The sequence below is a fragment of the Nuphar pumila genome, chromosome 12 (genome assembly GCF_984573655.1).
Source record: "Nuphar pumila chromosome 12, dmNupPumi1.hap1.1, whole genome shotgun sequence".
In the NCBI taxonomy this organism is placed as follows: Eukaryota; Viridiplantae; Streptophyta; class Magnoliopsida; order Nymphaeales; family Nymphaeaceae; genus Nuphar; species Nuphar pumila.
In genome coordinates, this window is record NC_143260.1 from 9,276,357 (window position 1) to 9,299,272 (window position 22,916).

The window sequence follows — 22,916 nt, forward strand, 5'->3', positions numbered from 1 at the left end:
TAATCATTCATCAAACTATATATATATATATATTCTTGAGTTTAACAAAAAAGAAAGGAACCACTTTTCTGTAATTTTAGAAAAATCGATTTACTGACTTTCTATTTTTTAGAAAAACCAACCCTTTTTTTTGAATTTATGGGAAATTTTAGGTTTAAACAGGATTATTTATTTATTTATTATATAAAAAGGGCTTATGCGTTAAAATGAATGGGGAACCTGATTAGGGTACCCCTTTTTCGTTTTCTTTTTATTTTGTTCTAAGAATGAGGGGAACCTGCCGGAGCGACGCTGGAGAGGCATCAGGTTTTCCAGCGCCCGATATTTAGGCAAGGAACGACCACCTTCTCTGGCCTGTTCGGCGATGCCCCGGCTCTTGCAAGGTGAAGGCCCTGTTCCCCTTCTTCTTCTTCCCTTTTTTCTGTTTTTTTTTTTCATTTTGTTGTTTGTCTGCCACTGTTGGTGAAAATCTGGAGTCGGTCCGACGGCAGCACACCGCATCTGATGGCATCCGGCTACCAGTCTGGCAACATCACTTTGCAGCAGACTAGGTGACCAACAGTCGTCGCACGACCTCAGAAGGCCTCCGTCAGTGAGGGTTTGAAGGTTAGAGAAAATCCGGCCTCTGTCTACCGTTGCAGGCGAAAATCCGACGACCGACACCTCTTGTCAATGATGACCCGATAGTACCTCCGACGACAAATCTGGCCTCTGATCGAAAAGGATGAGCGATTCTGTGCCTCCTTTTTTTAATGACTTCAACTGACACCCGCACACACAAACTGCTTTTGTCATTGTTAGGAATATGTTGAACCTGCTCTGATACCATTGTAGGAACCTTTATGCATGAATGCAGAATTATAGTAGGGGTGAAGATGTCGCTATTATGCTCGAAATCCCTAGAAAGTCTACACTCTCAAACCTTTTACAAGTTTGAATGCCTTTATTAACTACAACCGTTACTTTTTATGAATGCTTGTATGATTTCTTTTATGATTCATCATATATTTACCCTACCATTTTCATTGCATTTATACTTGTGAAAAGTTCAAGTTTTTTTGGAATACACCATAGGGAGAAATCCTTTGGTCCCTGAAAAGACACGTCAATTGCGCATTTGAGTATTGTGACTGTTGGAATGACCCTCAAGAGTTGCCTTATGGCCACATAGCCTTCCAAAAAGAGCCGAGCATGAACAAGATATACTCAGCTTAGTTCAGCTTATGTACATATGCTCATAAGAATATATATAGAAATTAGATGCAATATTTTAGCATAAAAAGTTGTTTGGTACTGTTGATTATAGGATATGACATGTAAGAGAAAGCTTCAAATTCCATTGTTTTTTTGAAAGGAAGCTTGGGTTAGGCAGACCCCTACCAGAACATCAGCCGCCCCCCTGTGGCAGAGGGATTAGATCCTAAGCCTTCAGCTTGACACAGGACCCCGTTTAACACATGGGATACCAATAATAACTTTGATATAAACTTTGTTTACGCGAGCCATCTCATGGCTCGGCTCAGTTGACTCAAGCTCAGCTCGTCTAGTTAGGATCCGAAGCCAAGCTCAAGCTGACTTAAATGGTAAATGAAGCTCATTCAGCTCGTTTAGTAGCCCTAATCAGAGGTCACCTTAATGCCATTCATCCATGTGATAAACGACATCCGAAACACCATGATACTCACTCTTTTTTTTCTTTTTGTTCATAACTGTTGATGCCCTAGATGAACGATATCTAGAGTTTGCAAAATCAACTGCTGAAAACATAGTCCAGCCATGATATTTTGGGTGCCGTTCATTTGCATGGATGAACGGCATCAGGGTGACCTCTGACGCTGCTCTCATAAAATAGAGGAAGTTGTGAGCAAGTCTTCACATTTTAAACGTGGCAGATGAAGCGGTGGTCTTAACCTCAAAACTCACTCACAGGTCACGAGATAATTTTCTTGAAAAATTTCCCGCCCTTCAATTTAAACAAACTCTCTCTTTCTTTCTCTCTCTCTCTCTCTCTCTCTCTCTCCAGCCATCCATGGCGCCTTTCGTCATCCCCAAAACCCTAACAGACCTCGAAGACGATCCAGATGACGCAATTCGCCTGTTCGCCCGAAACCCGGTCGAAGTCTCCGTATTCTCCCGTTCCGAACTCGAAGAGATCGTCAAAGGTATCTCCTTGCTCCCTCTGATTTACATTTTCGTTGTCCTAACCCTAATTACCTTCCCCTTCCTCTACCCCTGATCCGAATTCCCCGAAGGTGTCGCCTTCGATCTCTCGGACAAGGAGCTCTTCTGCGTCGAGGAGCCGGAGGTTTTCGACCAGATCTACTCCCTCGTCAAGGGATTCGCGCACCTCCTCCCTCCATCAAAGATAACCCTCGTCGAAAGCCTCCGCTCAAACTTCAGCGTGCTGATCCCGAACATTTCCTGCCTCTCGCGGTCGCCCGGAGAAGAGGAGTCGTTCGCTGCCGATCGCTTGCCGTCTTACCTCAATGCATTCAAAATCTACACCTATTTCCTGTTGACGATCGTCCTCATCGAGAATTCCTGTGTCCAAAACGAGTCTTCGCAGACCGCTGTGACTGGCAATCAAAGGGTTTGATTGTTTCTTCCCCTTCTGTTTCTTTCTCCCCAGGTTCATTCTGTCTCAATTTTGGTTGTTTTGTGTTTTTTTGTTCTTTCTGTGTGAAAAGGGAAGGAAGAAGCATGTGGTGCAGTCGTGGAATTGGGAGTTGCAGAGGGGGAAAATTATTGGATTGGTGGCCAATTCTCTGGAGATGGATCTCAAATCGTTGTTTGGTACATCTGATTTGGATGACAATTACCTATCTTTCCTTGTCAAGTAAGAAATTCACCATTGTGTCCTGATTTGTATGATTTGGTGATTTGGCTGTAAATCATTAACTGTCTAAGTATTTAGTGGGTTTCTTTGTTGCTTAATGCTGTTTGGTTTCTTAATCAGTCTGCAGTTTTTTGTTTATCCATAGTTTGCAATGGAATGAAAGTTTCGATGCCTTATAAAACTAACATGATGCTCCAGTTAGAAGGATGGAGAAATGGGAAAATATATTAGTTAAAAGAGGTCGGGGTAGGCCTAGGAAGACATGGATGGAGGTGACAAGAAAAGATATGAAGGCTTTGAATCTCACCGAGGACATGGCATTGGATAGAAATGAATGGAGGAGAAGGATTCATGTGGAAGACCCATAATGATTTTCTTTGTTGGTTCATATCGCTGACCCCAATTGTTTTGGGATGAAGGCGTAGTTGTTGTTGTCTTTGTTCGTATGTAACTTGGTGGCAAAATTTGCTTTTTGAATAGTTTTGCAACTTTGGGTTCTTTTCTCTTCTAACTATTTTTGGTTTATGCTTTACTTCTTGCTGGCATTGGAATGCAGATCGGCTTTCACATTGTTTGAGAATTCAGCGTTGTTGAGAGATACGGATGTGAAAGATGCACTATGTAGGATAGTTGGAACTTGTGCTACCAAGTATCGATATACATTGCAGTCAGCTGCATCTATACTGCACATGATTCACAAGTTTGATTTCCTGCCAATTCATATGGCTGATTTGGTTGCCTGGGCAGAGAAGAAGTATTCAGATGGCAGCCTTGCAGTTGCTTTGATAAGGGAAATAGGACGGATGAATCCAAAGGACTATGCCAGGGACACTTCTGGTGCTGACAATGTGGGCAGGTTCCTGGTTGAACTTGCTGATAGGCTGCCGAAGCTTCTGTCTACAAATGTTGGTATGTTGGTGCCTCACTTTGGAGGCGAGTCCTATAAGATTAGAAATGGTCTCATTGGAGTTTTTGGGAAGTTAGTTGCTAAGGCATTCAGGGATGTTGATGGAGATCCAGCTGGAATGGTGCTTCGCCTACGCGGTAAGCAGGCAATGCTGGATATCATGTTGGAGAGGTCTAAGGATGTTTCAGCATATACTAGAAGCAAAGTTCTTCAAGTATGGGCAGAACTGTGTGAAGAACATGTGGTATCAATTGGATTGTGGAATGAGGTCGCAGCAGTTGCTGTTGGGCGGCTTGAAGATAAGGCTGCACACGTGAGAAAGTCTGCATTGAATCTACTCATCAACATGTTGCAATACAATCCGTTTGGGCCACAGTTGCGAACTGCTTCATTTGAAGGCACCCTGGAGAAGTACAAGAAAAAGCTTCATGAACTGTCACCTGATGTTTCTTCTGAGAACAGTGAGGTAAACGATCCATCTGAGAGCTATGCCCAGGAAGCAGATAGTGAGAATGCCCATGGGGATGAAATGGATGATTTGGTTGGTAATAAGAGTACTTCCAGCATGTTGGATGGTCTTCCTGATAGCTATGTGCCCTCAGTTGAAGTTGGCATTCCAAATGATTCTGTGCCAGATATAGGAAACTTGGAACAAACCCGGGCATTGGTTGCATCACTTGAGGCTGGACTGAGTTTCACAAAGTGCATATCATCAGTCATGCCCACTCTGGTGCAATTGTTGGCTTCACCTTCTGCTTCTGACGTTGAGAACACCATTCTTTTGTTGATGCGATGTCGACAGTTTCAGATAGATGGTGCAGAGGCATCTCTTTGTAGAATGTTGCCACTGGTAATAATTTCTTTTTTCAGATGCATTGCACTTTCAATTCAAAATGTAAAAGCTGTCAGTTGTATTCACAATTGAGTTGCACATTCCTGCAATTGGACACAGGTTTATGTTCTAATATCCTGTATCTGATTATGCTTGAGTTATATGGATATGTAATATTAAGATCCTGACAGTGCTTACTTTTCTTGTCTTGAAATAGGTGTTTTCTCAAGATAAATCCATTTATGATGCCGTGATCAGTGCATTTATCACAATCTATGTGAGGAAAAGCCCCATGGAAACTGCAAGAAATTTACTGGCTCTTGCCGTAGATTCTAACATAGGTGATCTTGCAGCTTTAGAATGTATAGTTAGTTCATTAGCATCAAAAGGAGAGATACCTACAAGTACGGTATGTTCCATTATTTATGTTTTCTAAAAAGGGATAATGTTGCCATGACTTTATTATCTTTAAATTAATAGTTGAACAGTTGGACAATGGATTCTTTTATGTTATGTGCTGAATATTACCTCATTGACTTTAACTGTTGCAACTTTCAAGCCTTTCATTTCAGTGGAGCCAATATTAAATTTAGTGGATGTTTAAGTACTTATATACTTGGAATGCCATTTTTGGCGAATATGGGTGTGTATGGTGGGGTTATGAGGTGGTGTTCTCCATATTCGAGTTGATCATGTAACTTTTCCTTCCAAAACTCTTAACATTGTATCCATACACCTTTGTGACAGGGATTCTTCAACTTTCCCTTGTGTCATGTCCCTTTGTATACTATTTTTAATAGAAAATTTCACAAAAATGGAGTGTCTCGTGTCCTTTTACCCGTGTCCTTGTGACATAGCCATACACTTTTCATGCTTGCTTGTTGTGGCTGTTCATTGGAACTGAATGATGTTTGAAACGTATTTGAAATAGAAAGATGTAAAGCTGAGATACCTTGCTTTTTATATCACAATATTGCCAATTTTCTTGCTTGAGATGGCTTCTAGAAAAGATATATTTGCACCCAAGGATAGCTGGCCAATGGGTGCTACGTGCTAGAATGTTTAAGACAAACGCATGGCTTGGCTAGTTTTTTGAATGTGCCAGAGTTTTCCAGATGACTGATTACTTGACTGGTTTGGTTGCGGCGGAGTTTTGGCCTGGCCTCAGACTTGGATTCCTCCACTTGAATCTATTTGGTGTTATTCATATCTTTTGGAATTCCACCTTGATTAGAACCAGCTCAACTACATAGATTACATGGGTTCAAAATTCAATTATAGGGATTTCTGTAACCTCTGTAATGGCTTCCCTTTATTTTGGTTTTGGAATATGTTTTGATTTGTCATGTTTTTGTAGTGTCCTTTTGTTTATGAACCATAATTTTCTTTTTTGCGTTTTTATTTGTTCTATAGAGAAGTTGTGTGATGAATACTATATGAAATCAGTGTGCATCTTTTCTGTTGATTTTTATGCTGGAAGCATTTCATTCATTCCCTGTTTGGTGGTCTAATAGACATACTAAATGTTGGTTTCTTTTGTTTGTCAGATATCTGCTTTGTGGGATTTCTTTAGCTTTAATGTCAGTGGGGTAACTGCAGAACAATGTCGTGGAGCACTGTCTGTCCTCTGCATGGTTGCAAAATCATCAAAAAAGATCCTTGGATTTCACTTGCAGGAAATCATAGATATTGGCTTTGGACGCTGGGCGAAGGAGGATCCTTTGCTTGCAAGAACTGCGTGCATTGCACTGCAAAGACTGTCTGAAGAGGATAAGGAAAAACTAATGTCTAGTAGTGGCAGGGTCTTTGGGGTTTTGCAGAATCTAGTTAATGGTTTTGGGCTACCAGAACACATCTGGTATGCAGCTGCAGAAAAAGCCATCACTGCTATATATTCCATTCATCCGAGACCTGAGATTTTAGCTGTTGAAATTGTGAAAAAGGCTCATAATTCTGTTTTTGGCTGCAATGGAGGTGATAATGGAAATCATGCTGAAACCATAAGTTCAAATGGCAATAATTCAATATCTGATGTTCAAGTTACAAAACTTAGCAGATTCCTTTTTGTTGTAAGTCATGTGGCATTGAATCAGTTGGTTTACATTGAATCTTGTGTTAGAAAAGTCCAGAAGCAGAAAAAGAAGAAAGAGATGTCCACGTCTGAATCGCAAACTGACCTGAATGGACATGCAGAACCTTCTGCCACACCCCATAAGGTAAGGCCATATCTGTGACTTGTTGCATTCACTTTATTTCTAAGTACCTCTGTTTTTTTACATGGGAGTTTCATCTTTGTCAGCTATTCTTAGTTTGGTTCTTCCCCACTATTCTTGTTCACTCGTCCCTGAATTTTAGGATGGCAAACAAACATGTTTTACTTGTTTCTTTTTATTGCTCAGGAAAATACTATCAATTCTGAATTGGGCCTTGCAGCCTCGGATGATGCTAGGCTTGATTCTCTTTCTGAGCAAGCAGAGAAAGAAATTGTTTCAGGTGGCTCCATTGAAAAGAACTTGATTGGACTATGTGCACCTCTTGTTGCAAAACTGTGTAGGAATTTTAACCTGATGCAACAGGTACGTCATTTATGTTGGTTTAGAGTTATTTGAATGCCAAAGCTTTTGTGAAACTGTTTTTATGAACTTGAGAACACTGACGTGCCGATCTCATTTTGTAGTTTCCGGAGTTACAGGCTTCTGGCATGCTAGCTCTTTGTAAGCTGATGCTAATTGATGCCAACTTTTGGTAAAGTGTCTAATGATTATTTCATGCATTTTTTATTAAATAAATACCCCATCTTATGAGTCCTAGGTATTGAATTGAAATCATTGCCAGTGACGCAAATCTGCAGCTTCTGTTCACTGTTGCTGGGAATGCGCCGCTTGAAACTGTTCGTTCCAACTGTACAATAGCTCTGGGGGACTTGGCAGTGCGTTTTCCTAACCTATTAGAGCCTTGGACAGAGAACATGTACTCTAGACTCCGTGATCCTGTAAAGTCCGTTAGAAAAAATGCTGTTCTAGTCCTTTCTCATCTCATTTTGAACGACATGATGAAGGTTACTGAAATTTTGACCAATGCTGTTATGTTTTATTTCTTTTAGAGAAATGCCAACTTACATTTGGTTTCTTCTTGATCAGGTGAAAGGTTACATAAATGAGATGGCTGTTCGGCTAGAAGACGAGGATGAAAGGATTTCGAATTTAGCCAAGTTATTTTTCCATGAATTATCAAAGAAGGGTATTTAATTCTCAATCCTAACTTTAAAGATTTTTCCTCAGCTAGGATGACAAGTGTAAACTGACATGCATAAGAACATTACTTTCACAGGAAGCAATCCAGTCTATAATTTGCTGCCAGACATACTTGGTAGACTGTCCAACCAGAACTTGAATGAAGAAACTTTTTGCAACATTATGCAGTTCCTAATTGGGTCTATTAAGAAGGTGCATCTGCTTTGTTAAGTTATTGGGATTTTCCTTTTTTACCCCTTTTCTGACTGTTCAAATGTTTTTAGGACAAGCAAATGGAAGGTCTCGTTGAGAAGCTCTGCAATAGGTTCTGTGGAACAACTGGTGAGTTGCTTCTGCATTCTTTTGGAAGAAATGTTTCTGCAGCTTGGTGGTAGATCTTTTATCTGCTTTTTCTTTTCGTCCTAGGGTTTGGTTGGGTACAAGTATAAGCTACAGTTTGGTATATAGTCATGAGGATTTAATACTATCGATTGACAAAAAACACAAATCCATGTCAGACACTGAAATAAGGAAGATAAATGAATTTGATACAAAATAAAACAAGGTGATACAAAAAGAGAAGTGGGTGAAATAACATCTTAGCATGGATAGAAAGGAGTTCGAGAATGATCTTGTAAGGTTAAAGAGGGCTTAGCATCTTTCAGGGCAGTGTTCTGACAATTTTCTTGAAGATGTATTTGTGAAAATAGCCAGTGTTGTGCATAGTAACTAGTGTAATGTATTGTCCGTCATATTGTATTATAGTGTACAGGGACATTTCATTTTTATTCTTTGTTTTTATATTCTTTAGTCAAATGTATATAGACTAGGCATTTTGGTTTCCTGTTGTTCTTTGTATTATAGATATAGCAGTCAGGCACCAAAATCTAACTTTATTGGGGTATTGAAGGGCTGGACATTACCTTCTTCTCTAACTAGGGATATTGATAATTTGATATTGTATCAAACCCAAAAGAAGAGGAGTGAGGGTTGTCATTCACTTATTCTTGATCTGCAGTAAGACAAGGTGGGGTTCACAACTAGAGCAGCCCTACCTTACACAAAGAACTAGATAAGAATGTGACTGCTAGGGCTGGTGCCAACCTTATCAGCGACCAGGGCACCTCTTGAATATTTGTGAATTGTCTTGCATACACCAGAACATCTGAAAAGTGATGTGAGCAATAAATCCCTCCCCTTTTGGAGGTGAATTGAGGGAGATACAACTTTCTTCAAGATTGTAGTTTTTAACTTTCTATTGAAGATTTTCTAAACTGTCTGTAAACTTGATGGATGAAAATCAGGTTTGGACCTTTTCTTTATGGTCGTTTTTGATTAAGGAGAATTGTAAAATTGGTCTTTCAAATTTTTGAGTTTTGGTTATCGAGTATTATTGGCTTTGCAAGGTCTAGGATCTGGCAGCAGCTAGTTCTTGGTGGCAGTCCGCAGTGGATCAGTTCTAGAAGTGATTTGAGTACCATAGAGGATGCCATGGATAAGAGTGACACAATTTGATTGCATTGAATGTGGGTGGGACCGACTGCACCTTTTGCATTGAGTTCGTGAGAACTTCTGTAGAAGCGAACACCTAGATGGGGTAAAATAAAGCCTAAGGTGGGTGAGGTTGATTATGTAACTAGTGATTAGGTGTAAGCATGGAGCAATGAACCTCCTCTTAATATTTTAAGGGAAAAACTAAGAAACATAGGCACATATATACTAAAACTTTGAGAATGTCTGACAAAAACCTTTACCGTGAATGCAAAAAATTGGTGCTGACTAGCATTGTTCCTGACTGATGCTGAGTTGAAGAATTTACTCTTAAAGCTATTCCCTATTTTATGCATCTCTATTGAACAACTGCCTTTTTGCTGGCTTGGATTGATTGATGTTTCCCTTTGTACTGCAGATATTAAGCAAGGGGAGCACATTGCCTTCTGCCTTTCACAGTTGACCTTCACTGAGAAGGGGATGAAAAAGCTTGTGGAATCATTTAAGAACTACGAACATGCCCTATCAGAAGAGTCCGTGATGTGCCACTTCAGAACTATTGTAAACAAGGTGCAGCCAGTCACTTTTTATTGCAGACTTCAACAATGCTTGCATTTCATACGCTTAGCTCTTGTTCTACTTTGATTCACCAGGCAAAAAAATTCGCAAAGCCAGATCTGAAAGCTTGTATTGAAGAATTTGAGGAGAAGCTTAATAAGTATCACACAGAGAGGAAGGATCAAGAGATGACTGCCCATAATGCACTCCTACACCAACAGAAAATGGGAAGCATAGGAAACTTGATGGTTGTCAAAGAGGAGGGCACTGGGGAGGATGTTGAAACTGGTTTTGCTAGAGGTAAGTTTTTAAGTCTTGACTCTTAACATGCTTGAGTTGTACAATTTATTTGATTTTGAGCTGATATCAGTGCTGCATGCTGATCTTGTAATTTTATATGATATACACTTCAGAGAACCTAATGAAGTCATAGTTGCATTGTGGTGTTTTATTCATTTTCTGTTTTTTGGACCTGTGATTACTACTGTGCCAATCTGAAGCTCAAATTATAGCTATCCTTATTTACGAGTTGAAGCATCTTTTCTGAGTCATGACTGAGAAGCAGTTTCATGTTCTGCGGTTCAAATTTATGGGCCTTAGGACAGCCTTTTCTTGCCCTGTTGCTTTTATCACCATCACTATTTATTTAGTTCAGTTTTGTGATCAAATAAGAAAAAAGTAAACATTTAACTTGTGTCACATTTGCAGCACTTCTGGATAAACATTGTGATTTGGTGCCCATTTCTAGGTTTAGAAGTTGAGTGAACTTCCTATTTTATATGCTATCTTTCCTGTTTTTGCTTCTGTTCAATCCATCTTTGGGATGGATAAAGAAGTAAAATCTCGGTGTAGAAATTTAGTTCTCTGGTCATGGTTGGAGCAAGTTTCCTGAACCATCATTAGATGATTTTGAGGTCCATTTCTTTCTGTTCAATCCATCTTTGAGATGAATAATGAAGTAAAATCTAAGTATAGAAATTTAATTCTCTGGTCATGGTTGGAGCAATTTTCCTGAACCATCAATAGATGATTTTGAGGTGCTTTTCTTTCCTGACCCAAGGACCGGCGATTAAATATTTACTTACAACAGCAAAGCAGGTTATCAATATCATAGTTTTTCTTTTCAAAATATGTGCAATCTATTCCGAGAAGAACTGAGACTCTTGAGGTTGCTAGCCTTCCTGCTAGGTACTCTAGCATCTATAATGCTGTGCTGATTGATGCCTTATCTCAATTATGCTAGATGGGGGTGATGTTATTAACCCTCACAGAGCAGATGGCACAGCTGAAACTCAGCATATTCAACAGAAAGAAGCACAGGATGACGTGACTGCAAAAAGCACCAGCAGTTCAAGTGTGGTAACATCATCTGAGGAAGGGGGCTTGGAGGTTCAATCACCAACATTTTCTCGTAGAGGTGATGCTCATGTTGCTGGTATCAGATCTCATTCTCTGTCTAGCTTACTGACTAATACTGCTTTGTAGGGACCTCAAAAGTGAAACCTAACACTGGCACATGCACAAAGAACAGAGGGAAATGTGGTGCCTCTGCTGGTCATGGCTCTACTATTAGGACGAGGAGAGTAAACAGAAGGTTGGTACTTTCATTTTTGATGTACTAACTGGAATGAAGGTGGAGAGCTATTTGGATTGTTCACCCAACCAAATGAAAATCTGCTATGAAAAATAAAATCTGGACTCGGCCTGATTTCCATTTGCATAGTCTGATCTGGATTGAATTTGAGTCTAATACTATATTAATATGTTTGGCTCTTATATACTTCTGCCATTACAACATTTAGAGAAGATCTGTGGTTTGTAGGCATTTTATACAAAAACAGGATCTAACGATGCTTATTGAACTTGATTAACAGGTTGTGATCAGTTGGATGTGTGACCCAAAGCCCTCTGCTGTTTGTATCCCCGTCTTCCAATACTGCTGTGACGGGCTGATTCTTAGTTTGCAGATAGCAAGGTGCAGTTTTACAGTGGCTTGCACTGTAATCTCCTTTGCCTACATGCTCCGCCCAGAGTATTCGAGTTTCATATTTCTCTATGAACTAGATGTACGAGTATGCAATTGTGGAAATTCTCATCAACCATATGTACACAGTGATATCATACGATGATCAACTATAGTTTCATCAATTTTTCATCAACCAATGTGAGCCAGCCAAGCATCTGTTTTCTGTGATTTTTACTACTGAGAAAAGCCTGTCTTCTGATATTCTAATTTAGCACTGTAAAATACAGCTACACAGTGATATCATATGATGATCGATCAAAAGTTGTTCTGTACTGCTATCAACCTACAGATTTCTCCAACCCAGCAAGCCCTTGGGGCGGGTTTTTCAGAGGTTATTGAAAAAGACTAAAAGCAGTCCACAAGCACGCATCCTATAGATATGAATTTTTTTTAATGACGAAGGAAAACCTGAGAACCGGCTTACTTAATGGGCACACCTCCTTGCAAGGTGAAACTCTGGGTTGAGGACATGACCACTCAGCCTTACGTGCCCCAACCGCGATAAAGCAACAGCAGCCCCCATGGGCCAGCAGGATTTGATCCTGGGCCTTCAGCTTGTGTCTATGGAAAGTCCAGACATAAAATCTGTTGAATCCACCTTCACAAATCTTGGTATTGGAATTTTCTTTGGAAGGGAAAATCTAGCGATAAATTGAAAAAGTGTCTTTTTTTAAGGAAACCATCAAGAAACCAATTACATCAAATTATAAAATCCAAATGCAGAAAACAAAAGCTTTTTAGATAGGATACAAGGCCAGCCAAATTTTAATGAACCCAGAGCAAGTTGTTCAGTTGTGGGTTAGCTGAAAACTGCTAAACAATGTATGATGATATAAAATGCATTACGGTGGATCAAGGATTCAAGTTTTGGTGCTCTCGATCAACTAGAACCACTCTCAAAGCATCTAATGAGAAGCATAGTAACAGTAAAGAAAAGGAAGAAACATGTAAAAACCAGGGTTGAAAACGGAATTGGATTTATAAAATTGCCAATCTGGTTCCAACTTCCAATGTATTTAGCACTTTGTATCTGACCAGTTTGCATCCCTACCATTTTCTTGCATTCTTGCTTTAAATAAGATCCATTTCAGATCTGGTTCCAAATCAGCAATCATGTTTGGTTTGGACCTGGATTCATATCAATAATTTCTTTCTGAAATTAACTTGGGATCTGGATCAGGTTGGATGGCAAATGACTTCATATTTAAAACGGTACATTCCAACGATTTTCTACATGATCTCGGGTATCTTCATAGTAGCTGAACTCGTCCTCGGCAATTCCTCGGGAAGTGTGCTCATCATCCAATCATGATTAATCGGCAAAAAAAATCGATCAACCTTGCCAATTGAATTCCTTGACACATCATGATTAAAGGGAAAAATAAAAAATTGTGATTAATCATAAATAATCGGTCAACCCTAAATAAATCATTTTTAGACTAATTATGATTAAAAGACTATACACTAAATTATGGTTAATCAAATAATCATATTTTATTTCAAAATTTTATAATCCAAATTTTTACGGAGAACAAAGTTAATATCTACCTTTAATAAATCCATTATGCAAAAATTCACATGAACAAAGCACAAAATTGATTAAAAATAATTGACATATTTTGATTATTTAAAAATATTATTTAAAAATATTTCTTAATGGGTACATCTATGATGGTATTGTACCACCATAAATTAGTGTCTTGGAGGTGAAGTAATTGGATGGTTTTCCATTCAAACAAAGTGCGTTGTATTATTGGACGGAACAACTATGGGGAACGTTGTCAGTATCGGAAACGGACCTGTATGGTTTGGCCAACGAATTCAGGTAAATCGGCCCATGCCGATTCTCGAGTGAATCGTTCTGAATCAGCAAAACAATAATTAAAAAATATTACGTGCCAATCAAAACGTGACACGTGTTGAAGCCATTAAATTCTTGAGTCAGCACAATGTGAGTCTACATTAAGATGGGATCTTCAAATAGCTTTCAATTGTTATGGCGTTAGAAATTTCGGGTCACTTGGCTAAAGGAGGGAGACTCCAACACTGGAACCATGATGCCTTCTTAAGTGATCCAGGTCACCTTAGAATGGATCTTTTAAAATCCTACATTAGTGTTGACTGAAACTTTCTGTGTTCATCTCTTTAGATCCTCGGGTTTCACCCTAGTTGGATCCAGAAGGTTATGCTTTGTGTATCCACACCCTCCTTCAGAGGGGTTATCAATGGTTCCCCAGGACATGTATTTACAAGCTCCAAAGGATTACGTCAGGGGGATCCACTCTCTGGTACCTGTTCCTCATTGTCTTGAATTACTTATATTGTAGGCTTCAATTAGGGGTGTCAACGGGTTGGGATTGGATCGGACCCAGGTGGAACCAGACACTGGCCCTGATTTTTGGGTATGGTATCGGGTCTGAACCCGGGTCTAATTGGACCTACTATAAGAAAAACCATACCAGACCCGATAAGAACTACATGAACCAGACTCGGGCCATACCCGGTAAAATACTATTTTTATTATTTGTACATTGAAAAATTGTGGGTCTTAATCGAAACTGCATCGGGCAAGAGTCTGGTATAAACTTTCACAAATTATACCTAGATTCATGTATTAGTTGGACTTTTGAGTTTGGACCCGGGTCTTAATCGGGTCTTCTTATTTATCACCATACCCGAACACTATAAGGTTTGGTACAGGTCAGGTCTCTGACAACCCTAGCTTCAACCATAGTGACAAAAGTTTTTATCGACAAAATCTAATTTTTCAAAAACTCACGAGAAATTGAAAAATGTTCATAAATCTTGCATTTTTTGGCAAAATCTCGACAATAAAAAATACAAAAATAAAAAATTTATTTTTTATAAGAAAATATTAATAAAAGTTATTTAAAAATAAAAATACACAGTTTTTTCATGATAAACAACCGTTTAAAGCGTAAATATCATGGTATTTATGTTTTTTTCATAAAAATCTCATGATATTTTAAAAATCTTGCGAGAAATTGCCGTTTTAAACTTGAAGGCAATTTCTCACGATATTATCATGAGATTTTCATAAATCTCGCGATATTTGTCACTATGGCTTCAACACTCCATTAATCAAGAAGATTTAGGGATTACAAAGTTTCCCTGGTGTTATGGCCTTGCCTCCGTAATTTTTTTGTTGATGACACCGTTTTCTTTTGTAAATCACAGGAGAAGTATGTAGTTGCCAACATCATGAGGAAACACACCAACATATTTTCATCTCCAACCTGGTTAAATTGTTGCTGGGAGGGTAAGCTCACAAAGTTTTTCTGTCAAAAAATAAGAGAACACATGTACACACATCAGATTTAGTTCATCTAAAATCCGATTTCTACCTATCAAGCTTATACATGGATACCTTTACCCATAGATGAGTAACTAAAATATAAGAACTAGAAATATGGGCATTTTGAACACTTTTTTTTGCAAATATAACCATTGTGAACTTGCTAGGAATCAATAATTGGATCATGTATTTTTAATGAAAAAATGTGATTTTTAAATGCTTAAATATTTATAAAGATTCCGAGCCATTGATATTAAAACCTTGAAAAAACACGATTATGCATCAAAATCGGGTTCTTATAAAACCAGTTAGATTCAAGAAAAAAGAACAAAAAATCCATGAAAATAGCGGTTCACACGTTAGTTCAGCTCTCATATTCTAGTGATTCCCTTTACCTAATAACTAAAAAAATGAGTTTGGTTAAGTTAATTATATGTAGGTACAATGGATTTCAGCCCCAAAAAAGTTTGGCGTAGTGGGTTGAGACTTAAGCTGCTAGGCAGGTGGTTTAGGTTCAAATCTCATTGGCGTCAAAGCATGATGCTTTTCTTAGGGCAAGCCATGGAGTTTTACCTTGTCAAGACAATGACAGCTGGCAAAACCAACGTGGCTTGGCTAGGTCTTTCCAAAAAAAAAAATACAATCGATTGAATCAAATATTTTCTCATACACACACATATAAAAAAGATAAAAAACGTTAAACAGTATTTTAACTTATTAATATCGTGAGCGGTGGTTTAAAAACGATCTGATATGGTGTTTTCTCCGCGTCATTAGGCCAGTCGCAAGTCTTGTCAGTGAAAATAACGATATTTTCAAAATATCACCGATACTTGGGAGAAGGGTAAACTGCAGACCGACTGGCCGAAGGCGCCAATTTTCTTTCCCTCATCGCAACGCCTTTCCTCTAGCGCAGAGAGGAGAGAGGAGAGAGGAAAGAAGAAAAGAAGAAAGAATGGCGAGGGATAGCTGCCTCGCGCGGGTGACCACCGGCGTTGCTGTGGGCGGAGCCATCGGTGGAGCCGTTGGTACCCCTCTCTTTCTCTGTGATTCTTTCTTTTTATCCGGGTGAAAAATTAAGCTTCGATCTTGAATCAGAAACCCTAACTGGGGAACTCCAAGTTTCGAGACGTATGGAGCAATTGGGTGATGGTGGATTGAGGGTATCTCGTGGTTTCTTTAGTTCTAGGGTTTGTTCCCAAGTTTTCGTCACCAATATTTCCTTGTCTTCGTTCCCACCATGCACGCATAGTTGAGATATAGAGAGATTAGGGGGAAATTTCTGAAATTTATGGATTTTGATAGCGAAAATAGTCGGAGTTCATAAAAAAATGTCTCTTTTTCCCCTAAGAGATGAAGTGCATGAAACACTAGATTGGATTTGCCTCTACTGGGTGATTGTTCCCTTTTGTTTCTTCGGTTGTGGGCGATGACGAGGAAATTTTGGTGTGGAGTGGTTTTAGACGATGATTTTGTTGATGCTGAGTTGAGGTTTTGCAGGGGATGGGTTGGTTTTCTGTTAGAGGGTATAGGGTTTTGTAGTTGAGGTCGTCGCTTTTCGTTGTTGTTTGTGCTACTTGGTGATGGTCGAAGCTTGAAGGCAGCCGCTCTGATGGAAAACTCAATTGTGGGAGTGATGAAATCGGGTGTGGTTGGATTGTCCTGGTGGAAGCCTTCAGTAAAAATTCTGTCGTTTGTAATGCAATTTCTTTTTCGTTATTTATGCGCGCCTTGTAAGATTTGTCTCCTTTGCATACGCTGCTGCATTGATTGAGCATCTGCATTCATACTGAGGCGCTTAACTTCGACATCTTCGTTGGTTCGTTTGACGTTATGGTTGCTAGCATTCTTATGTTATTTTATGTGCTCATCGATAACTAACAAATTTCGTGATTGTTAAGCCGAATTGTATAAACTCCTGTTGTTATTTGTCAAGAGAGGCATATGTGGCAAATAGAAGGAAAAAGAAGAACACGAGGGTGTCCTCTTGAACTATAAATGCCAAGTTGTTTCTGTGCAACCTTTGCACTCTATCATGGTCACGTCATCTTTTTTCGATTTAAAATATCACCGTGTATTCTCAACATACGACATGCTCCAAAATCTTATGAGATTACAAGAATGTCACATTGTCTTCTGTTAAGAAGATATTTTATTTGTTTGAAAAATTGAGTATGTTTTTGACTAATGTTAGTCTTTGATTAATGCTTGAGTTTTTAATATTAGCAGTCCAAAATTAATATTAAGAAACTTACAGTGATTCTTTTTTGGTTTGCGTTATTAAGAAACCTGTAGTATTTCTTTCCTAGTTTGCCATATTTGCACATTATTGTTGTATTGCCGTTTTTTTTTTAAAGACCACCAAACAAGAAATGAAAAAGGAAATTCTTTATAGAAAATTTTAGGGACTATAATCGCTAACAACCTTTGTTAATTCATAATCAATTTATATGCATTCAAATTCATAATTATCATGCTTAATTGAAGGGCACGGTCTCACCATTAAAGTTTGTTCTGTTCTCTCTCCTCTGTGACACATAATTCAATTGGATTTGGTTGGCCTTTTTGTAGTCCGTAGTTATTATTCTTGATCTGCATCTTCTCTCAATGCTTGGCAAGCATACACTTGAGTGAACAAAATACACATCTATGAGAATAAAATATTTTCTTGTCCAAAAGAATGAAACATCCAGGACATTTGTTCTTCTTTGTAAAAAATATGTGCAGTTGCCTCTGGTGTTTATGATTGGAAAGAGTGGACAATATTTTACAATACTCAAAATTTCTTGCAAACAATCTGTTTTGAAATTCAATTAGATTTACAAGAATTTGATTGCATTGCACGTCTAGGAATCAACCTTTATTGGGTGGATGTCTGTAGCGATGGCCACATAATGTGCTATGATTTTGTTTACTTGCTTTGCTTGTTCCTTATTGAACTTTTTGGTAACCACTAATTTCCTTTCACATACTTATTGCATGTTAATAATCACGACTTTTTTGGAGTTAAAAAAAAGGAGAAAAGATATCTGTTGGATGCTATTATTAATTGTGTGCATTTCTATAAGGAGAATCAGAGCCTTCTAGCCTAGCTCCGGAGTGAAAGCAAGAGCAATGCTGTCCTAATTGTTTTAAAAGGTTACTTTGTTATATCTGGGCTTTTTATTTCAAGCAGAGTTGAAAAATGTTACTAGCAGGTGGGCTACGGATTTCTTGAAATTGAATCCATTTTAAGTTTTTATACTAAGTTAGGTCTATCTTTGGTGGTTGTGTTAATCAACCACCATAGTATCAGGGTTAAGTTTCCAACTAGCATATGCATTGGGTTAACTACATATCCCTTTGTTTCATTAGTTAATTCCTAGTCATATTTAATGTTGTTTCTCTTGACTGAACAAACCTTTGAGTATCTAAAGCTCTAGTGGACTAGTTTGTATTGTACCTTGATGCACAAAACATTCTAGATCGTGTCAGGATGGTGTGGACATAAACCTGGATCAAGCAGAGAGAAGCCTAGAACTGTTTGACTAGCACTTCAGATTGCATCAAAAGGAGCCTAGACTGAACCAACGGAAGCTGGATTGGATCTCATATAGCCAACTTGCTTTAGGTTTGTCTGAGGATTTATGGTTTACAAGGGTAAACTACAAGTTTCTGGATTCCTTGAAAGGGTCAGAGGAATGAGATGACTTGGTATAAGGTCAAGGGACAGGTTTATCGTCTTGTTCATGTAGTTGCGTAAGATGCTAAATTAGTCCGGCAACATTTCAATTCAACTGGCCTAACTTGGATTCACTTGGAAAAGGTTCTCAACTTTGTCATCTTTTGATACACAAGCTGTCTAGTAGAATGAACCAATGGTGGCTTAGATGACTCACATAACATTAAAAAAAAACAAGAGTTTTTTTTCCAGTAATAAATGGATCCACCTCCCCCTTTGTACTTCTTTCTCCGGTATAGCAGGCAGCTTCTCCGGCTTAACTAGCTGCATGATCACCCACCTTGTGTGTATCTGCACACGCGTGCATGCGTGTGTAGGGATGGTAATTATTCAATAAATGAGGTTCCAGTTCCACTCACTCAGTAAGTTTTGCTATGTGGACTCATAAAAGAGTCTTGCAGTCATCTATTTGTGCCTTTTGTATTCCCTAGAGGGGAGAATGAGGTTTGACTTGTTTAATATTTAGAAACCAACATTTATTCTGGATCTATTTTTGGTGCACTCTAGTCTTGCTCAGATCAACAAGGACACATGCATCTCTATTGCTTGACAAGCATCCTACAGTGGATAGTATAGAACATTTGGTTATATGATGTTTGATTTGTTTAGCCTGTTGTTTATGGTATTGGTAGACAAATTCAACTTTGGTGTGATCCGTGATCCTTTGATATTGTCCCCTGCAGGTGCTGTCTACGGAACTTATGAAGCCATTAGATACAAGGTGCAGTAACCAATCCTTTGTTAGTCAAATAGTGTTTTCTTAATATTGTATTTTTTCTTAACATTATATTGGATTTGACTTCCTTTGCTTTTTTCTCTCCATCTTGCAAATATTTTCAGTTAGTAAATTCCAGAAATTAATTCATTTATTTAGACGACTGAAATCCATTTGTCATGTTTCACCAATTTACAAAATTTAAGGGCTCTTTCAAAAATACTGGTATCTAAGCAGACTTCAGCTTTTTATCCTGGTTTTTGGCTATCAACTTGAATATGGAACTGTCATATACAGTAGTGGCTGTCTCTTATTCTCAAGAGTTGTTCTTATGATTGCCTTAGTGCTGTATTCTTGTTTAAATAAAACAATATGGACGATATGAATCTTGCCTTGGGAGTATATAACACATTTGAGTCATGTTTAAGCTTAGTTTTTATTTAGTTTTTGTTTTTGCATATTTATGGATGGTTGGTTCAACAAATGAATTAGAATCAGATTCTCATTTATGTTCATATATAATGTAATGGGTCTGATTCTTCTTTTTGGGTGATGTACCAGTTATCTGTATTGATCTTATGGTTTTGGAGCTGACACATTCTCCTATCATGCTCCCATCCTAAATCAAAAGCATGCCCTAACGGTACATGGGGCTCTGTTCTTTTAATAAATAGCTCAGCACCCTTGCATCTTTTTGTTTTAACTTGTAAAGAAAGAAACCACAGTGATTTCGAGGTAGGCTTGCTTTTAGGGTTGTATATCAAAATGCACAAGCTTATAAACTTTTTGTCCTGTTTTATCTTGTAAAGATAGAAGCCACAATGATTTTGAGATAGATTTGCTTATGTTTGAATTAATAGAAAAGAATAGGAGATTGATTCATCCCTTTTTTATGAATAAATAAAAAAAGCTGTTAAATACTAGTGTACAGTAAAATGTACATCAAGTTTTGGCCACAAAATAAATATATTAAGGCATACACTTTACATAATTAGATTGTGATTCACCTTTGGATGTATCATTTGGGAGGTTCTGTCATATGTCTATGGATCCAAGCTTCACTCTTATTAGGTTTGAGCAAGTAGTGTCTTATGCATTGCATTTGACCAATGTTAGGTAAGGATTGTGTTAGATCTGTTATTGTTGCTGGAGAGTTGTGTGCAAAGGGCAGGTCAAGGTATTCCATCGTGGGAATTGTAGGAAGAGGATTCTTCATTGTTGAATATCATGATTGTTTCTTGCTCAGACTAGGTTTATCCTAGTTGGAATGCCCAGTATGTTGTATGCCATGTTATTTGCGTTGGTGGTCCGTTGTGTCATAAATAATGTGTTGGTGCACTGGGATAGTGGGATATCATAGGGTTAGCAAGTGCGCTGTGAGTAAAGGCTTCTAAGTGTAATGACTGTTTGGTTCATGTACCTTCAGTCCAATTTGTAGGTTGTTTCATATCTCTAGTCAAAACTGATTAGAAAGTTTTGATGTAGAAATTCCCGTTTTATGTTGGTGACTGTAGTGTCAATAGTAGATCCTTTTTATCCTAAAGACTGGACCATTTGGTCATGGTTGTGCATATGGTGGAGTAGAATGAATAAAACTTCAGTGGATGGTTAGGGGGACCTTTCTCATATTGATATGTTTTGTTGATTATTAAGGAGTGGAATAGATTATCGTTTGACATGCATTTATTTACCCTTCTGTTGTATTGAGAAGGGAAGTGGGCTCTATTTTATTGTGCTTCGTCATGAATTCAAGATTTGTTCAGAACCTGCTAATGCTCACCATTAATGGTCTTTATTTGCTTGTTTATCTGTTTAGTTTTAATGAAATCATTTTTTTGCTGATTGCCATGTCTAGGAAACCTAGAGATGCATCAGCTGCACCAATGGCTAGAACTTGTCCCATATTCTAAATCGCCATAAATGTTAAAATTTTCTCTCCTATTTTCCATTTAATTTTCATATACTTGATCCATTTTGTGTTTGTTTTTACATGAAAGTTTCATATTTTCCTCTTAATATTCGGTGTTTTACAGAATGGTTGGAATTAACTCAAAGTTGGTTCGGTTTTTTTCCACGGAAAATTATATTTATTCACTCCTGATTCCTATAACTAATTGGCTAATCTTTGGAATTGCACATTGAACTTGCAGGTCCCTGGACTGTTGAAGATCAGATATGTTGGTCAGACCACGCTTGGTAGTGCAGCTGTTTTCGGTCTTTTCCTTGGTGCTGGGAGCTTGATACACTGTGGAAGATCTTATTGAGGACTTGTTTTTGTTCTTTTCTATGAGAAATAATCACTTGTTTGGCATATTTTTATTCAACTAGAGATGCTCATGGGAAGACGTTTAGAACCATAAAACAGGAAGCAAAATACTCTGGACCTCAACCCATATCGTATCCAAATTAGTCCAAATGCAACACAGTTTACAAGTGCATGCAGCTTCTCTAAGATTTGAGATTGGATCTACAGTCAAGTCTGCAGTTTTTTGGTTCCAGCTATGTGTGGGGCCCTGTGGTTGGTCTAGATCCAGATCCTTACCTGCTAGATCTGGACCTGACTAATTAGTTTGTGATTTGCTTATTACTCATGCTGGAGTGGTCGAAATTTGGAATTGGACAGACCTAATCGATCGATCTAGGGTTTCAGAAATCTGTGGGGATCAAACCGTCGTGCCAAAACATGTCGAGAGAAGCTATCCTCGGTCATTTGGCTTGTAATCAGCTTCACCAGGCCGACACAAATTTGTGATGCAAGTGTCCTCAAGTTGGTTGCGTTCTGTCCGTGAGTATTCCACCAGTGCGCTTTCTTATAGTCTATGAACTACATCATCATTCTCAATGAATGCTTAAAAAGTGATCCAATTTTTTTCATTGGGTGGAGACCAATGATCTTGAGCGACCAGATCATCATTCTCAATGAATGCCTAAGAAGTGATCCAATTCTTTTCATCGGGTGGGAACCAATGATCTTGAGCGACCAGATCATCATTCTCAATGAATGCCTAAGTGAACAAATTCTTTTCTTCCGATGGAGACCAATGATCTTGAGCGACCAATCAAGCAGAACTCAAAAGATTCAAAAAGAGAAAGTGGTCAAAACCCTTCTATCATTGTCTGATTTTTTATTTTAATGTAAACAAAACTCAGATCGATTCTTCTGTTCATCCTTTAAAAATACTTCGAATGGGTTGGCTCCATGTCATATGAGCTCCTCAGGCTCGGGCTGGAGCTGTTCAAGTCTTGTTTCCTCTTTTTTGTCATTATACATTTTGAATAAG

General features: G+C 38.4%; 2 protein-coding genes across 2 annotated transcripts; both read left to right on the forward strand.

Annotated features, from left to right (window-relative positions):
• The first annotated feature begins 2,029 nt into the window (after positions 1-2,029).
• LOC149819924 (binding protein) lies at positions 2,030-12,069 on the forward strand. The gene is made up of 18 exons (XM_089983526.1): positions 2,030-2,162; positions 2,253-2,590; positions 2,688-2,836; positions 3,393-4,288; positions 4,379-4,593; positions 4,793-4,984; positions 6,123-6,791; positions 6,975-7,151; positions 7,253-7,320; positions 7,411-7,633; positions 7,716-7,815; positions 7,906-8,021; positions 8,093-8,150; positions 9,718-9,869; positions 9,953-10,157; positions 11,101-11,274; positions 11,343-11,451; positions 11,732-12,069. The coding sequence occupies exons 1-18, from the start codon at positions 2,030-2,032 to the stop codon at positions 11,736-11,738; spliced, it is 3,981 nt and encodes a 1,326-aa protein (XP_089839652.1). The 3' UTR covers positions 11,739-12,069.
• Positions 12,070-16,066: 3,997 nt separating this feature from the next.
• LOC149819925 (uncharacterized) lies at positions 16,067-22,022 on the forward strand. The gene is made up of 3 exons (XM_089982374.1): positions 16,067-16,227; positions 19,604-19,641; positions 21,786-22,022. Exons 1-3 carry the CDS (start codon positions 16,155-16,157, stop codon positions 21,897-21,899), a joined length of 225 nt encoding a protein of 74 aa, XP_089838500.1. The 5' UTR covers positions 16,067-16,154; the 3' UTR covers positions 21,900-22,022.
• The last annotated feature ends 894 nt before the right edge of the window (positions 22,023-22,916 follow it).